The sequence below is a fragment of the Poecilia mexicana genome, unplaced genomic scaffold, assembly GCF_051168715.1.
Source record: "Poecilia mexicana isolate PSO_F unplaced genomic scaffold, ASM5116871v1 scaffold_12, whole genome shotgun sequence".
Taxonomy (NCBI): domain Eukaryota; kingdom Metazoa; phylum Chordata; class Actinopteri; order Cyprinodontiformes; family Poeciliidae; genus Poecilia; species Poecilia mexicana.
The window spans coordinates 4,933,634-4,951,734 of NW_028263381.1; the positions used below are offsets into that span (position 1 = coordinate 4,933,634).

The 18,101-nt window shown below is 40.4% G+C and overlaps 1 protein-coding gene across 2 annotated transcripts in view; it reads left to right on the forward strand.

Annotated features, from left to right (window-relative positions):
- LOC106917046 (zinc finger protein 703-like) overlaps positions 1–18,101 on the forward strand; it is an 80,756-nt gene that overhangs the window by 59,109 nt on the left and 3,546 nt on the right. The window contains exons 3-5 of one of the 2 annotated variants that reach the window (XM_088010795.1): positions 11,980–12,044; positions 12,620–12,731; positions 16,409–17,199. In XM_088010795.1, the coding sequence (XP_087866921.1) occupies positions 16,957–17,199 (243 nt within the window). In that variant the 5' untranslated portion in view covers positions 11,980–12,044; positions 12,620–12,731; positions 16,409–16,956. The remainder of the gene's footprint in view (positions 1–11,979; positions 12,045–12,619; positions 12,732–16,408; positions 17,200–18,101) is intronic. The other variant, XM_088010794.1, reaches the window with a different exon arrangement.

An 18,101-nucleotide genomic window follows, 5' to 3' on the forward strand; every position in this document is an offset into this window, starting at 1 on the left:
CAGGTTTTTAGAAGGATAGGATTTTAAGTTATTTCTAAGGAACAATCCAAAAAATTTTTAATTTTTTTTTTCACTGTAGAAAATAGATACTGCGTCTTTAATAGTCAGCATATTATGTGTTTTTCAGCCACATAGTATCTCATTTTATTACGAAATTAAGTTAGCATGTTAATTTAACTTAAAGTTAAATTAAGTTAACATGCTAGTTGTCAGACAAATACTATATAATATGGCTAATGGGTAATATGGCTAATAACATATAATACTATAGATATCTAATATGCCTTAGAAGAAATTTGGCTTTGTAATTTAACACCTTGAAATTGGGTCTCTGTCTCTTTAAGAAGCTCCTGCTCTTTCTGAAACTCCGCCTTTCAGGAAGTCATCACAACATGGCTCCTCTATTAACCCTTTAACAACTTGTTTACCTGCATTTTACTGCGAAATAGCTCCTGTAATGAGCTCAGATGATGCACAGTTCCACCAGGTCTTTGTTAATTGCTTCTGGATAGTCTTAAGGAGTTTGGTCATTGTCTTGGTTTTTTTACGTAATAAAAACCTGGCATCTCTTAACAGAGGCATCTACACTGTTGAAATTCAGTGTAGGTAGCATGCTTTATACGAGCTACTTGTCGGTGAAACGCTAGTGAAACTTATGTTAAAGGGTTAATAGAGGAGCAAAGTTGTGATGACTTCCTGAAGGCGGAGCTTCAGAAAGAGCAGGAGATTTTTAAAGAACAGAGGCCCAATTTCAAGGCGTTAAATTACTACGTCAAGTTCCTTTGGTTATGTGTGATATATTTATAGCATTTTTATAACAACTGAAGTTAACATAGCTACTTGTTGTTTGTGATTTAAAAGGCCACCATGTGCCTGGAAAATACATAAAACTTCCCCTTTAAAAATAAGTATCTAAACAGAGTGTTAAAAATTTAGCATGTTGACAGACAACAATAACAACCTCAAATTAAAAAAAAATCTTATGTGATCATCAGCTTGGCTGTATTTAGTAAAAAAAAAAAATTCTAGTTTAGAAAACACGCATTCCTTTTTAAAGTAGTCCTTTCCTCTAAGAATGCATCTATTTTCTTTATTCAGTCGAATGAGCAACTGCGTCCAGGCTGCGGTTTTGATTTTTACAGCAGAGAGCACAAACACAATAAATTTACAGCCACCAGAGAGATTTTTGTAATAGGCACTCAACTTTGCAAAGGCAATAACTCTCACTCGGTCTTACTTTGCTCTAAAAAGCTCCCTCTGTTTGCTGAGGTAGCCGAGGCAGCTGGCAGCACTCCGCACTCGGCCTGACAAGCTGCTTTGAAATACCAATCACAGAGTTTATACAACAGGGAGGACTCGTAAATATGTCAAGCGAGGAAATATACAATGCCATACTTCAGGTTTTCTCTGGTAAAGAAGGAGAGTTATGGTCTCGGAGGTGTATACACCGTACAGGTGATATAATATACGCTCTGCCTGGCTCTGAAAGCCGTTCATCACGGCCCCGCGACGGCGGAGCAGAGTGCTGGCCGCGTTGTCCTCGTGACAATCCGCCGTTTCCCTCTCGCCCGCGCCACCCACATGTATTACACAAATGTACATGGATACGCGAGACACCGCGAAAACCCGTGCTGCCTGGCTGCGGCCGCGCTGCGAGTAATTTACAGCAGCGTATGGCAGGAAGTGAGGAGAGAACTTGCACTTTTACCCACAAAATAACACCTTAGAGTCTTAAGTGTTTCTTGCCAGATGTGTCAGACCTTTTGCCAGCAACATGTTGCTTTTTTCTCTCTAAAAAGATTTCTTCTGCTGGTTGTTGTCGATCTCAAGCTAGTGCAGTTGGGCAATGACCCTCCAAAGGAATGTTTTTAAGTAAAGGCAAGCAGTGTGGGCCTTTAAAGTTCCCTCCAGAAATCATTCGTACCAAGAAGGGTTTTTTGGAGGAAAATCAATTCTAGGCATCCAGAATACATGTTCAAACACACACACACAAAAAACCCCTGCTTTTTACACCCAAACATGAACCAAGAAATGACTTCTGACAGAAACAATTAATAAAAGTAGCTGAAATTTAAAAGGTTGGTAGCCTGCATGTTTTTTAGGTTTAAGTGTATTGCAAGTGGGAATGTTTTTCAAGAGCAGTATTTGTTTTAGTGGGGCTACCTAGAAGAAGTTGTAAACAGTTATCACTTTTATCGTTATCACAATAGTTACGCAGAATATCGCAATAAAGCTATAAGTCCATATCTCCCATCTCTACTGTCACCGCCATGTTTTACCACAAGAGCTGCTTCTGTGGAGTGAAGAGTTCAGTGTTTTTGAACTGGTTCTGAAAACGGTCGCTTACATTTCAATGTTTCCTTATTTACGGACGTGACATTATGGGGACTGAGGGGGGTGATATTGGGAAAACCATTTCCTTCCTTTTCTACATCCTTCTGCAAGACGCCCTCCAAAACGGCACATTTCTTCCCAGATGTGTCTTTGAGCAGCAGTCATCATCGCCTCTGCCAGCGAGCCAAGTGACACTGAGGAGGAAAATAACTGAGTCAACATCCTGTATGGATATGAATAACAGACGGCGAGTGGGAGCCAGAACGCAGGGGGAGACGAGCGATACCTCACAGATATTGGGGGGCCTTAATCTGTATTTATGACGCTGCGGAAAATCACGGCATTATTTCACCTTCCTGAAAGCTCGGCGGCGCTCATCTCTGGTTGGAGGGTTGGGGTTTGGGAGTGGGGGTTGGGGGGTGATGAAGGGGGAACTGTCCTACTTGCAGAAATCCGAGGTCAGCGCGGAAAATATTTCACGGGCGTTGTCAGACCGCTCAGCACACTGTGAATAATGCCTCAACATGACACCGTAATGCTTGTTCAGGTGAAAAACGGTTCTCTCTGCAACTTTCTGGGCCAGCGGTAACAATATTCCATCCTGTGGTGGAGTGTGTGTGTGTGTGTGCGTGTGTGAAAAATGGCACTACTTCTCATTCATGTATTCATCCTGCAGAGATAAATTAGACCCCAGACATTTCAATCTAACTTTCTAAATAGAGTACTTTGTCATCACTAACGAAAGAAAGAGTGAGGGGGTTCTGGGAGTCTGGAGGGGTGTTGGGGTTTTTAGATTCTGCTCATCAGGAACAGGATGAGGCGTGATGTGATCATTTGAATTAGTCATCAGTTAAACTTGCGGTAATCCCTGAACGCCACATGAAGACAAAGCGTCACTTTAATTTGAAATCATCGCTCATCGTCTTCGAGTGCAGCAGATAATTGAATATTTTATCAAAATCTTTCATGTGCGGATACAAGATCTGAACTTGGCACAGATGTTCCCATAGGCTAGCTTTTTTTTGGAAAAACAAAAAAATCGTTAGCCACTGAAAAATTCAACATGGCCGAAAAGGAAAATGTATTTTTGCACTAAAATTCATCAATATTTAACACAGATGAATACTTTTTGTGGCCACCATGGTTGTCATAGGAAATGCATTTTTCTGCTAGACATTTTTCAAAGTTTCCGCCATGATGATAATGGAGAAGATGTTTGCACTAAAATTGGCAGTAGTAACTGCCTGTGGTGGAAAAAGCTAGCCAAAAAGTTAGGTTCACTAAATGCTAATTCACTAAACAGGAATCTTAGCTGTGCTCACATTAAACCGCTAAACAAGTAAAAAGTGAAAGATAGCGCAAAACAAGCTAAATACTTTAAAAATTATCAGAAATTAACTGCTAAATTCACAAAAACTTAGCAGAAGCTAACGCTAACCATTTAGACGACTATTGCGCATCTATGTCTCTTTCCAGTTGACGACTTGTGTGAGACTCGCAAACAACAAAAGTCCTCAGCTTTTGATTTTTGCTATATATTAAAGATGTATGCATAGGATGGCCAAAGTTGAAAAAAGTTCATCCAAGTCATGAAAATGGCTAACATTTTATGGCAATAATTGGTTCAAAAGGCTCAAAAACGGCAGCCATCTTGAAAAACAACCGTCATCCTGAAATTCAAGTGGCTTATGGAAATATTAGAAAAACAAAATAGACAGCCTGTCAGGTGAGCATCTTAATTTTTTTTTATTTGTTACGGTAACATGGCCCACTATTCGGCGTTCCAGCGGAGCAGCAACATGCAGCGCATCCAGATGTAGAAAGTTCAGCGGAGCGGCGCAGCCGGGTAAAGATCGTTGGCTTTGAAGTGACAAGGCTGATGGCCGCTGATTTACTTATGCAATAATGGCCTTTTAATTGAGCTCTTCCGCCCTTTATAGCATCAAAGCTCGACAAGGAGGTTTGACAGCAGCTCTGTTTCTCACCTCCCCCTTCTCTGTGACTGACGGGTGCAATATGGTCGCCATTGCCCCGACTCAGCATCCTGCGACTGTCACGAATCTCAAAACCGGACACCTGCGCCTGCGGGGACAGGCTCCGAGTCCAACAGAATATGAAATTAAAGTGCTTATCCTGTCGAGAAATTGATGCATAACTGCAGGGCAGTTGGATTTTTTCCTTCTCTTTTATTTTTTTTTTATATTTGGCTCCACATCATTCACATACCCGTGTGCGCGCCGCTGGTTGTGATTTATTCCCAAAGACAGAAATACAAATAAAGAAAGCAATCTCATTTACCAGCTCCCAGTGTTGCCACAGTGTGTTAAACCACAAGTCAAGTGTTATGACAGGCCCTGTCTGCGTGGCTGCCATGTCTTGAGGGGGGGCAGCGCAGTGGGCGGCGCGGCGGCGTTTGCTGAGCGATGACAGATGTGGGACGAACGCTGTAATGCATCTCTCGTCTGTAGCGGCGTGTTTTTTGGGGCTGAGCTTGTCGCCGCTGCTGACCGGTGATTATGCGACCCTGTGTTTGGCCCGGCTCGCGTTTGGGTTTCTAAATGGAGCATGGATTTGTTTCTGACATTTACGAATGATGTTTGTGCTGCGGGTTAGGCTAAATAAAGTCATCAAAGTTTTTTTTTTGAGGGGGGGGGGGGGGACAAAGAGTGGCTTTTTCCTCCTTTCTGTCCCCAGTTCCTTCGTCGTCTTCCTTCCCCTCCCCATTGAAAACAACCTGCAGGGTTTTCTATCAAAGTAACTCATCGAACGGAGCGGATCGATGTGTGACACGGGTCCAGGGCTCTGTTACAGCTAAACGCTTTTTCTTTGATTTTATAGACAGATTCAGGATTAATGGGGATCCAGGTTCAGAGCAATTGACTCCTGCGTCTCCTTCCTTCTCCTTTTTAACACAAGAATCTGTATTCTTTATTAAAAGACTGAGAGAAAACCACAAAGGCAGCACTCAGCAGATATAAAGTTACAGTACATGTAATATTTTAACAGTTTAAGAAAGAAAAGTTACCACTTTATTCTAAATACTTCTGACCACGTTGACCACATTTGTTGTTACCCCTGAAAATGCCTTCCCTAAATAAAGTAAAGACCAAATCTGATCACTTCGGTGGCCACAGCTGTATAAAATCCAACACCTGGGGATGCAGAATGCTTCTTCAAAAAACAAAAGGAAGAACTGATCGCCACCAGAGACTCGGTTAATCCCGCTGTCATGCAGTGAAAGGACGCCAGCTGAGCGAAAAACTGCAGATATTAAGTTCCATTGCTTCTCAATATTCCACAGTCACATTAGTTTGGTGCAGAGGGGATGATGATGATGATGACTTTTCAGGAGTTGGACTCATCTGCTTGATTCCAGACAGACTCTTAAAGTTGAAACATTATCAATTTGCAGTATCATTTTATAGCGCAATCAAGTAACTATGTTACATTCAGTTATAAAAATGATGTCCAGCATAACATAATAGAAATTTGACTTTGCAATTTGACGCCTTGAAATTGGCCTCCGTCTCTTTAAGAAGCTTCTACTTCCCTTTCAGCACATCATCACCATAGTGTTGATAAATTAAGCCATTTAATCGTTCTGGGAGGGTTGCACTGAGAAGTCGTTGGTATGATGAGCTCAGCACATTCACTGTTTCACCAGGTATTTGCTCAATGCTGCTGCCTCTGAGTGGAGACGACGGCTCGGGACAGGGGTTCTCTGTGGGGGGTGGGGGGTGATGTGATAAAATGCTGAGAGAAGTTGATATTACATCATCTTGGACAGTTAATGCTATTGGCTGTGTTTGAGGATTGCCTCTTTCTGCTTCTGCACAAGCAAGGTCTATAAAGACATGGAGTAGTGACTTTTCCATTTAACTATCACCGGAAAACGACGGCATAGTTTTATGATGTCACAGGGATCCTGATCCTCGGCCAATCGGTTTGCTTCACACAGGTTTGACATACTCTGAGTGCTGGGATCTGTTTTTGTTCAGCCAGTTGTTTTGTATCCAGGCCATGCAGCCAGCAATCTGAAGCTACACATGCTCCTTTAGTCCTTTAAGGCCAAGACAAACTGGTGCCGATCTGATGGAAAATCGGGTCGGATGATGCATGCAGCAATTATAACTTGCTAAAGTTGTTGGGGCCTCACAGGCCGCTAGCAATTCCCTGCAACTGCGTCGCTGATTGTCTATCTTGATAAGAACTACTGAACAATTTGACGGGAATGTAACGAGTGCAACAGGAGGTGAGAATTGAAACCCATCTGCTTTGGGGAAAAAGTAGATGAAACTTTGACTTACAAAAAAGAAACAGCAATGTACTTATCTATAGTACGAGCTCAGAAGTACAGGCAACATGAACGAATGAAACGGTGATCTTGTCTGAGCTCGTTCCTGTAGTGTTTGCTTGTGTTTTTGCTGGCAGGATTTCCAGCACATACTCTTAGGTGAATACTCGAACTCGAGTCCAGTGGTCTGACTGTTGAGTTGGATCCTGTATGTCGGTAAAAAATAGGGGTGTGAGGAATCGAACACAAGCGTCTTAATCTTAACACAGTTAATCTAAAACACCCTGGTCATGGATGTGCACAGACAGATGCTAAGGCTACGTTAAAGCACCAGCCCTTTTTCCTCTGGACAAAAACATGCCCTTTTGAAATCTTGTTTTTTTCTCTCTTTTTTTAGTGTATTGTGTATAGCCGAAGACAGGATATGGCCATTTATTTGAAATGGGTGTACATTACATCATGTTCAAGCTGTAGCTGTGAAAAAAAATCCCACACTACGAAGGCAGCCAGCGGTTTCATGGTGTGCCCTTTCCTTCCCCGCCCTGGAAAGTGTGTATTAAATGTGTTGTGGTAGTAAATAAATGCCAGGTGGCACTGCTAACGGCATTTATAAGACACGAGGTAGCGGTGGAAAACGTGCTATTGATGATCAAAACTACTTTCCAGATAATCAATAGTGCTACAGATGCGAGCGGGCATTGGATCCCAAACGTACGAGCAAATCAACCCAGAAACGGTTCATCAGACACAAAATCAACTTCCTTCCACGGATGTCAGTCCCCAGACGTAAATCCTGTTCAAAACCTGAGCGACTATTGGCAGCAGCTAGTTTTACAAAGAATCAAGAGCAGTAGTTGTGCCTTTTGTGTAAGATGTAATGAATGCTTTTTAAAAACCTAACTGGTGAATTACATCGTGGTTGTAATTCACCACGATGTCAGCGAATGCACTGTTTCTTTTAGTAAGGAAACATGCAGAAGTGCTATCTGTAATTTCTAAGCTGCTTTTTAAATTCGCTCCCTTCTGCTTAGAAATTAAAAGTTAATGGAACTATAAAACATCACTGCAAAGAGCAGTTTGATCAATACCCACTCCCCACCACGAAGAAAGAATTAATTTAATAAATGTAAGTGAATGTTAGTGGCTGACTTTATTCTTAATTGCAGTTTCTGCTCGGAGATGTCCAGGAACAATCGGTCACAATGTTACTTGGATCATTCTAATCCATGTAGAAACAGTTTAGTGCAAATGAATAAGATCGCAAGATTAATACCCTGAGAAATGTGAGAAGCTTGACATCCATTTTAGAACTGCTGCAAACACAAAGGGAGATCGATGGTAAATGATTACATGGCATAAGGGAGCAATGGGAAGGTTTGTTTAGCGCCTCCAGGGCTCAGCAGTCACAATCAATTTCCCTGAAAACGTCAAGTAAAGGTCCCCTAGATCGCCAACATCGCCTTAGGAGTGCATGTCAAACAGCCGCTTTAAAAGAACAAATGTCAAATATTTCAATGCGTAGTTGGGTCCGATGAAAACAATCTAACCCAGCTGGTTTCATGGTTCACATGTGGCAAAAATGAACACTTTGAGTTCCAACCCCAAAGACGGTTTTGTAAAGTCACAAGCAAAACTCAAAAACAAGACGTTGCTTTTTTTTTTTTAGGGGGGGCTAATATAGCATCAGATTTTAATCAAATTAGCTTTTGGCTAAACAGCCAAAGCTGTGAATGCTATAAAAAAAGAGTTCATTTAAAATACGTTGCTGTCCTTCCTGGAAGCCATGTCGCACAACCAGCTCTGTTGTTAGCTTTACGGGTGGTTGTACTTAGTCACAGATATAGTTTGTCGTTTTAATATTTAGGATGGAAAGAACATCAAGGGACAAGTGTTTGTAATCAGTTTGGTCGCCCAAACATCAGAACAGCACAAACAGAAACTCTCCTTAATCAGAACAGCTTTCTAATAATAATAAATTATTTTATTTATAAACCAGAACACCTACATAAATAACGAGGATAGACATTTCAGACTAGCTGAGTTTTTAGTAAACTCAGAGGAAAAACTGGTGGTAGATATTTTCTAAGGCTGACAAAATCTGATGAACACAAGAGAAACCAGACCATCATTTTATGCTTTACTTTGTACAGAGAGTCTGGCTTCTCGGCTATTGAGAAATGATTGCTTCCAGGAGGCGTGGACTCTGTTGAAGTTTTAAATGTTACCCATTCGCTAATGTTTGCTCATGACGAAAATAATCTGCCAGACTATGAAGCTTACTGGATCTTGTCTGCGCCACAAACAACCATCCTCCTCTGCGAAAAGAGAAGTGCTGAGCCGAACAAGATGGCTGCTAATGTTAGTTCAGTATTTTGAGGCGTGGCTAACAGGGACTGAAAGGCTTTGTTCACTTCCTCTGCTGCCATTGCCAAAACTACAGACTACAATTCAGAAACAGTGCAGAAAATCGTCTCTCACGATTCCTTCTTCCTTTTGCTGATTGGCCCAGTAGAAATTCTACCTGAGGAATTCAGGTCAATGAAAGAAATCTGATATGGAGCAGTGAAAAGAGATGAGAATTGCACAGGAAGGCGATGGCTAAGCTGGTTCAGACAGATAGAGATACAGAACCTACAAAAGTGTTCAAACCCCTTAAACATGGAAAAAAAAGTTTAAAAAAAATAAAAATCCAGTTAGAACCAGAAACCTCAATCTATTTTCTTCAGGTTTTAGTTGTTATTTTATTGCACAATATTGTGAATATTATGTAACTTTTTAGAGGCTGCAAACTATCTGAGACTGGGGCACAATGACACTAAATATACACAGCCACAACTATAATGGAGGGCTTAAGATCAGTTCGTTTTACATAATGGCCTAGACAAAGTCCAGATCCAAATGAAAATCTGTTGGACAAAAGGTGGGTCTACAAAGCATTGGATTGTGGGGACTGAATACAAATGCCATGCGCACTTGTCAGGTTTTTATTTTATTTGCATTTTCCATTGCGTAGGTCCATCACATCCAAGTGCAATGCATTAACATTTGTGGTGTGAATACTTTTACGAGGAGCTGCATGAATCATGGTGCATTAGGGGTGGTCCAGACATTTCAGTGACAAAAAAGTTTTGATTTAATTTTCAATTAGGACAGAAAATCTTTGCTGACGCAGCGTTTTTACTGGCCATCAGCCGACACCTGTGGCTTGTTGATGTAAGATCCTCTGAGAAAAAGGAAAAAAAGAAAGAAAAAAATCCTCAAGTGTGTCAAAAAGCATATTCCATGTCAGATGAAATTTCACTGAGCCACGCAGTTCATTGTGATTGCAGAACGGCAGCCTGATCGCTCTGGATCGTTCCACCCACACATGCAAACTACCTCTGCAGTGTGTGTGTGTGTGTGTGTGTGTGTGTGTGTGGGCAAAATGCCTTCTACAGAGGACAAGTGAGCCGACATGATCATTAAACAAATCCCAAGGACGAGGAAGAGCATGGTGGTATTTAAATATACTGTCTTTTGCAATTTCAATGATATATTTGCAAGATAGTGTGATTGAAATTCACGGCATGGATAAATTTCTTTATTTATTAATATTAGGATTTTTTTAATGGGTGGATTTACTGTATTGTAAATCATAACTGTCTATTTTCTGTTCAGATTATATTTGTGACTTCTCTTTATTGATGATGTGCAAATTAATAATTTGAACTTTGAAGGTTTTTATATTTTTGCTTCATTACACCAACAATCTCATGCATGTTAACTTAGGTTTTTCAATTATAGTGCAAGACAAAGTGGTGTTTGTCAAACAGAAGAGAATAACACATGAATTTAACATTTTTCAACAAATGAAAAATAAAATTTGCCGAAATGGTGCCTTACGTTCATCACGGGCAAAACGTTAGCGATGGGGTAAAATGTAAAACTTCAGCAGAGACCACGCCTACAGAAAATAGTTTCTCAAGAGCCCAGAGACCTTCTGCACGAAGCGAAGCGTAGGACAAGGGATCGGTTTTTACCTGGGCAAAACTATGATGATAATATGTTCATCAAATTTTGCCAGCCCTAGAAAATGTCTACCAGAAAAACCCAGAGGTTGAGTTTACAGAAAATTTGAAAAATTCAGCCAGAAACATAATTTTCCACTGCTAGGCTAACTTCAAGATAGCTTCAGTAAAAAACAAAAAACATACATAACAGTTATTTATTTTGTGTTAAGTGTTTTAAAAAGAATATCTACTGACGTCAAGCTTCGCCAAGATAAATTTAAAGGAAACGTTCTAGTGTACATCACGTAGCTTCTTGCTAACTCTTACTACGGAGCAATACGACATGGTTTAGAAATACTTCAATGGTTTTTGCTTCAGTTTTAATTAAACCAAAACAGAACAAGCAGTAAAAAAAATCTACTTAGCTTGAGTTGAGTTGTTTAATTTTAATTGCATTTAAAAGCCAAAAAGAAAAAACGAAGAGAAAAAAGGAACACAATGTCCATCTGTTGAGAGCAAACAGTGACATATTGTCACAGCGGGAGTGGTTCGGAACGACGTCTTAAATTTCGTTTTATTGTTTCATCACGTGTCAATAAGGGAATGAAAGGAAACTTGTCTCAAATTGAGCAACAACAGGATGCAGTGATCACTCACAGCCACTTTGCGGGTGCTTGTTAATGACTAACTTCAAGGCAAGTCGTGAAAAGTTAAAGACAAGAGCTCCATTGTTTATCGTGACCTCTTTCTTTATGTTTGACCTTCCCTGGCTTTCCCTGTACTCCCCCTCTTTTCCTTTCTCCTCCTATAGACCTTTCTCCGGCTGCAATCCTTCATTCTGAGGGAATCCACACCTGCGCTCTGTGTGCCGTTTCCAGGAGTTCCCAAATTACAAATTTGATGCAAAAACAATAAAATAAAATAAGTCTTCTACGTCCTATAGATTTTGATAAAACACATTGGGGAGTTTTGAAAGAATGATTTCATCTATTCAGTAAAAAAAACATTCAAACCCACCTTTTCCATTTGAAAACATAAACAAGGTGGTCGTGACCACTCAGCAGCAACAACTGACAATTAGTATAGCTATAGCTGAAAATGAGTCGTGTTTAATGTCTGAACTTTGACTTGGCTGCTCCGAATCTTAATTTAATTCTTGAGGCTTCCAGAGTTAGACTTGCTTTACGTTATTATTGCTGCATAACCCACGTTAAAAGTTTCTAACCCATGGCAATTTTGAAAAAACAATGCAATTTCTGATAAGTTTTTTACTCTAGGAAGAAGTGTTTTTTTTTCTCTTAGCCATATTGAAATAAATGTATTTCACAAAACTGAAATGGAAATGCTTTTATTGCATTGCAGGAGTCACGTGATCAACAGCCAGATGCTGCTACTGCCGAAAACGACAAAGAAGACGACAGGAAGTGGTAGGAGGATGATGATTTGTTTTGGAGGGTTTTGCACAGTGTGCAGCTGGCACTATCAGAGTTTTCACGGCATCACACAGTTCATAAAAAGTTGTGTGTCTTTCTAATGTAGCTCTTTTGTAAAATCACAGACTACAGTTTCCCCAAAACACCTCATACTTAGCAGCTCACAAATATAAAGGACCGTCTGTCTCCTCTGATGGCTCATAGATGAGGGTTAACGCTGTGCCTGAGTTACGTATATATCTAATTTAAGTGTCTCTGTCGTTATTTTTAAAGACTTCTCACTTGAACAAGCTTATTCATGTGTGATTGTGATTTTATTTCTTATCCAATGAAAACACTGCAATCGCAAAATCGTGTTTTGTCGACATGAGCAAAACAGAGACAAAGATTTGCGCACGTTCGTAACGGAATTGCAGTGGAAAAATTCTGTTTCCTGACGGTGTCGGGTTGGTTCGGATAGATTATTTGACTCTTGCAGACCTGGTAATACATGTCCACATTTTTCCTGTTTGTTATTGTTTATGGACTTCCTGTCCACTCCTCATATCGCAGTCCTGTCTTCTTGACAGCCGCCGTTGTCTCCGCCGTCTCCTCGGCGCTGCAGACTGTGACCTTGTTTCCTGATTAGATGCAGCTCCCTCTGCCTGCCTCTTATCACACGGACGACATTGATGGATGGCTGTAAGTAGCCGCTCTGCTGTTTGGGACTAGAGGTCAAGGCACCAGTTACACTAACCTAATGTTGTTGTTTTCAGGGGGGTTTTCCACCAACCTAATGCTTATTTCAGCTCATTAACAAGACTGGCAGTGAGCTGGGGAAGGCAGTTCTCTTAATAACAAGCATCATCTCAAAAAGGGATCCTGCTTTTATATAAGTATTTATTTATCTCCCCCTCGCTTTATGCTTACAAGTCATTGCTTTTGAAGATTAGGGAAAACCGCGCACCAACGTCTTGCCAGCTAACTCGCATTATGCAGCCGTTTGCCCACAGGTTATAGGGATTAGGACTGATTTCGCACTCAATTGATGCCGCAGAAGGGCTGAGAGAATCAAAGCCCCCCAGACTGCGGCTATTTTGGGCTGCTGCTAATAGTTCTTGTCAGGCGTAATTTTTAAGTACTTTAACCAATTCATTGTATAATTAGGTTAGCAAAATTAGCTCATTGCGAAGTCAGTCAGCAGCCGGTAATGCAATAAAGTTATTAACATTCCAGATTTATGTAACCATTAATATAGAGGTGATCTGTCTTTATCACATTTTTCTTTACTCGTAAAAAAGGCATAAATTAATCTTAAAAATTTGAGTTGTCTGTGACTTGTTCTGGTTGCTCAAATTATTATTATTTTTTTTTTACTCTTTGTAGTTTAAATCAATTTCGAAGAGAGAGACCTAAAATAAAATAGTACAATATTAGCTTGTAGAAAATAGAACTTCAAATGGTTTACAGTGACTTGCAAACGTTTTCATATTCCTTAAGCTTTTTTTAGCCTTTTGTTAAGCTACAGCCATAAATCTCAACGTAGTTTATTTGGATTTAACTCCAAGACACAAACATAAATTAGCAAACGGTCCCTGCTAATTACGTTTTATTTTCATAAATAAGACAATGAAAATGTCTTGCGAATGTAGTTAATCCCAAAATTATTTGTGCAAATTTTTAATTTAAAATACATTTTTGTTGAACCAAGAGGTTCATTCCTGCTAGGATATATTATTACACAGGCATTTCTCCAAAAACAATAAGGAGTGTCAGTTAAAATACAAACATATCTGGTTTTATTTGTGTTTTCTGGCATGTCAGGAATCTTTGTTAGCAGAAGTTAAGCCGTGATAAGTGTTTCACATGTTTCCTGGTATTTCTGTTGGATTATCTCCAAGTTTAGGGCTTCAGGTCTCTTTACCATCACCCCTAAATCTTTAGTTTCCTCTCCAAATTCTCTATCAGATTCAAATCAAAACATGTTCGTCTAATTAAAAAATTACTATAAATCAGAATATTCATATAAATACGTTCGGGTTTCGGGCGTTTATGTGTTTAATACGCAGTAAGTTAAAACTGTAACTCCTGTAAATTATGTATGGACATAGACTTTCAAGTCTTGTCATAGATTTTTTTATTTAATTTAGCCCTGAAGTTTTGACTGCGTCATCCTGACACATGAATTGAAATCTATTTTTGATCTCAACCATCCCAGCCACCTGTGTGTTGTAAATGCGTCCCTGCACGAACACAGCCAATTAGAAATGATTGCATTATGTCCTACGCATGGTGTCAAGTTCTGCAGAAGACTGCTAATGGCCTTTTTATCCAAATCAGGTGCGTGGCAACGAGAAAACAATTTAACGGCTGGTCAACCCTGCGGTTGTGGACCTCTACCTATGGCTTCTGGCAAACTTTAAATATAACGTCTTGTTGACTTTTTTTTCCCTAGCCACTATACTTCTCCTTTCCCTGTTTGGTTGTAGCTTTTTTTCCCTAGCAACACCTTTGCACAATTTTACACTTACCCTCATAGATGAGGTGAAAAAGTTCTAGAATTTAATCAGATGGGAAGAAAAACACAACAGAGGCTACACCTCACCTTGTGAGTTGTGACACCAGCTATTGCGACCGTTTGTGATAAAATACGAGCATCTGGCCTTGTAAACTTTATTAGTGTTTGCCCATCGAGGCCCCGATCCGCTCGCTGAAAACACTGCAAGATGACTCATGTGACTTGTTTTCCACAGCTCGCTGTGTCCTCTGCACAGTTTGGGCTCACAAAGAAGAATTTCTCTTTCATAAGAGGTTTGAAAACTGCGTCGGTGAAAGTCCTCTCTGACTCGTAAAAGGTTTGATCGTGAAAGACGTTGGCAGTACTTTTGGTTTCACAACGGGAGGTTTGATGGACACTCAGCCATGATGATGTACAAATATAGTTGCCGTGAATCCCAAAAATAAGATGTTCTGCAGTCGTTGGTGTAGTAAGATACTTTTTTCAGCATAACTGACGAGTGTTTTCCCTTCGCAGCAGTCATTTCTCATGAGCCGTTAAAACTGGATTGTTCAAAACTCTTTGAAGAAGCCTAATCTTGAATTTCAAAGAGCAAGTGTACAGAAAAGGCAGCATATCTTTTTAATGCTTTCCAAAAAAGTGTTTGCCCATCCCAGAGCACCAACACTGCATTGGTGAAGGTTTTGAATGACATATGTCCCAATGTTACATCAGAAACTTGTGTCTTGGTTTTACTGGATCCCAGCGCTGTGTTCACTTGCGAGGTACCTCAAGGCTCCGTTCTCGGGCCACTTTTATTCAACATTGATATTATGCTACTCGCTCAGAATATACAGTGCTCCAACTTCTCAGGCAATATGTATGCTGATGATGTACAAGTTTCTTTTTCTGCCACCATGATTCAGAAAGACAGGAGTCAGGTGTCGTCATTAACTCATACCTGAATATTAGTAATGAAATTAGCCTACTGCTACCATAAAAGGCTTTGGGAATAAATAGTTTCCTAACAAAACAAGGCTCAGAAAAACTGTTGCCTGTTATTATAATCAGTGGGTTCAAATATTGAAATCATCCATCCATCCATCCATCCATCCATCCATCCATCCATCCATTTTCTTTACACTCTTGTCCCTTAATGGGGTCAGGAGGGTTTCTGGTGCCTCTCCAGCTAACGTTCTGGGCGAGAGGCGGGGTCACCCTGGATAGGTCGCCAGTCTGTCACAGATATTGAAATCGTGTCTTCGAAAAAACATAATTTTCATGTTCTGTTGTCCTTTGCGTTTTTAAAGTGTATTTCATGTTTTTGATTTATTGGTCATTCTTAACACATACCTGGGCTTACAGTTTGTACGTTTTGCGTTAGTGTCACATACTGATGTAGGAATCCAAACACAGCGGCTTATGAGACCGTCAGTCCATCCATCAAGATCTCTTAGCCTGCTCCATGTTGTCAAACAAGTTCTAGTTGAGTGACGGCTTGTTTGTGCAAATGCATATAGAAATGGTACTTAGGGTGGCCTGTTGAGCAAACTGGAAGTTGTTAAATTTTCTAATTGCACAAACAAAATTTTCAGTTTGTACTAGTAGAAGAAATAAGATAAACAATATTACAGTAGAAACTTGACACAATGTTTACTTTGATGGTTAAAACAGAGTAAAACCTGAGCTCTGTTTTTTTTTTTTAATTGAGTTTATCAGTGATATTTTAACAATGTTGTTTAGGCAGTTTTTAAATCTGTTTCTGAGGGTGTAAAATTTATATATATATATATATATATGTGTGTGTGTGTGTGTGTCATTGAAAAATGTGTTGTTAAAAACACATTCTTTCTAACTTTGTTTTTATTTCCTTCTGTCACAGGCGATCATGATAAAAAAAAAAGACAGACATAAATCAAACGAGTGAGAATTGTCACCTTGCGCGTGGATTAGGCCCCGCCTCTTACGCACGCTCTCCCCGCCCAGCTCATTCCTGATGCGGGCAGACCGCGGCTGCTGCGCCTCCAAGTGCGCCCGTCGTGAGCAGAGAGCCGCAGAAGTCCGGCCGCAGCGCACGCACTGGACCAGGTCTTCTCCAGCCTTGGATTCTACGATCTTTTAACGCTTCCATAGAAAAAACAACAACAACAACAACTGTGCTGCATGTTTTATTTTTATTTTTTTTTAACTTGTGTTTGTTTCATTTTTCCTCACGGATCTATATTTCAAGTTGGATACATGAAGATGCTTCCTACTAAGTAGCGCACCGGGACCGGGGCGTCTTTTTCTCTGTCCTCCGGGACATTTGAGGGACTCCTCCCGCTGCGTTTCTGCTTGGATTTCATTTATACAAAACATCTCGTGAGGTGTGGTGTCGAGGGGGGAAACTATATCGCGCATCACCTCCCGAAAGCACCGGCTTTATCTCCAATGAAATATCAGCCTTCGGGACCAGCTGCGGATCGAGTTAGTGAGCGGATTGAACTCAGCGACACCACCGAGTCTAAGAGGTCTCGCCCCGGCGCCGCGGTCTCACTGCTGACCCCTCTGGACCCTCTACGGCAAGCAAAGCGGCTTCCCATCCGGCTGATCAAGATGTTGACGGCGCACACCGGACACTTGCTCCATCCGGAATATCTACAGCCTCTAACGTCCGCGCCAGTGAGCATCGAGGTATTTATTGACTTTTTTATGATTTACAGATGGTCGCTTTGAACTGCAAGCCTTTGTGTGGTTTCACGGCGGCGATGAGGGAATTGATTTAGGAGAAGGAAAATTGAGAAATAGTCCTTTTTTGTTGTTTTGTTTTGTTTTTTATCCAGAATGCATACTTCTATTGTTACTGCAGTAAAAATATAACAATGAAAAAAGGTTCCGTGGTTTTTAAGATAACCACAAGTTTATGTACCTTGAAAAAGCAAATGAAACTCACAAGATTAATCGGCTGTCTGCCGATTTGCAGCTGATGCAAATTCACTTTTACCTCCAAAACACTGGAGGATAACCTTTGTCTTTACTCAGTCCAGAAAAAAAGACATGTAAATTTAACTTCTTTTTTTTTAAGCCTAAAGCCCCTGTCCAATTGTCGCCCAGGTAGTCAAACTATAGACTGATCTTTCCATCAACACCATCCACCTTTAAGCCACATTAGACGACTCTATATCTGCGTCTTCTTATTATTTTACTTTGCAGCTGCATGGTCATGTTGTTTAGATGGCTGGTCAAGTTTTTTGTGTGTGTGTGTGTAGTTTCAATAAAATGCTGCTTGGGGGAGGGGGTCTGGGTCAGTGTTGAAACAAAATAAACATCACAGCCAGGGCTTGATTGAAGATAATGTGGGCCCCTGGGCAACAACTGGTTTTGGTGCCCCATACAAACACACATAAATTACTTTAGATTCATCAACTTCAAAGTTCTGTTTTCCACATCTTTGCATCTGTTTCAAAAAGAGTTTGTCAGAAACACGGGATCAAGTCTAAAAATGTCCAATAAAGTATTTTCAGTAGCTGAAAGTGAAAGAAAGAAAAGAAACAAAGAATGCATTGAGCATGTTCCAAACGATGATTGTTGTTGTG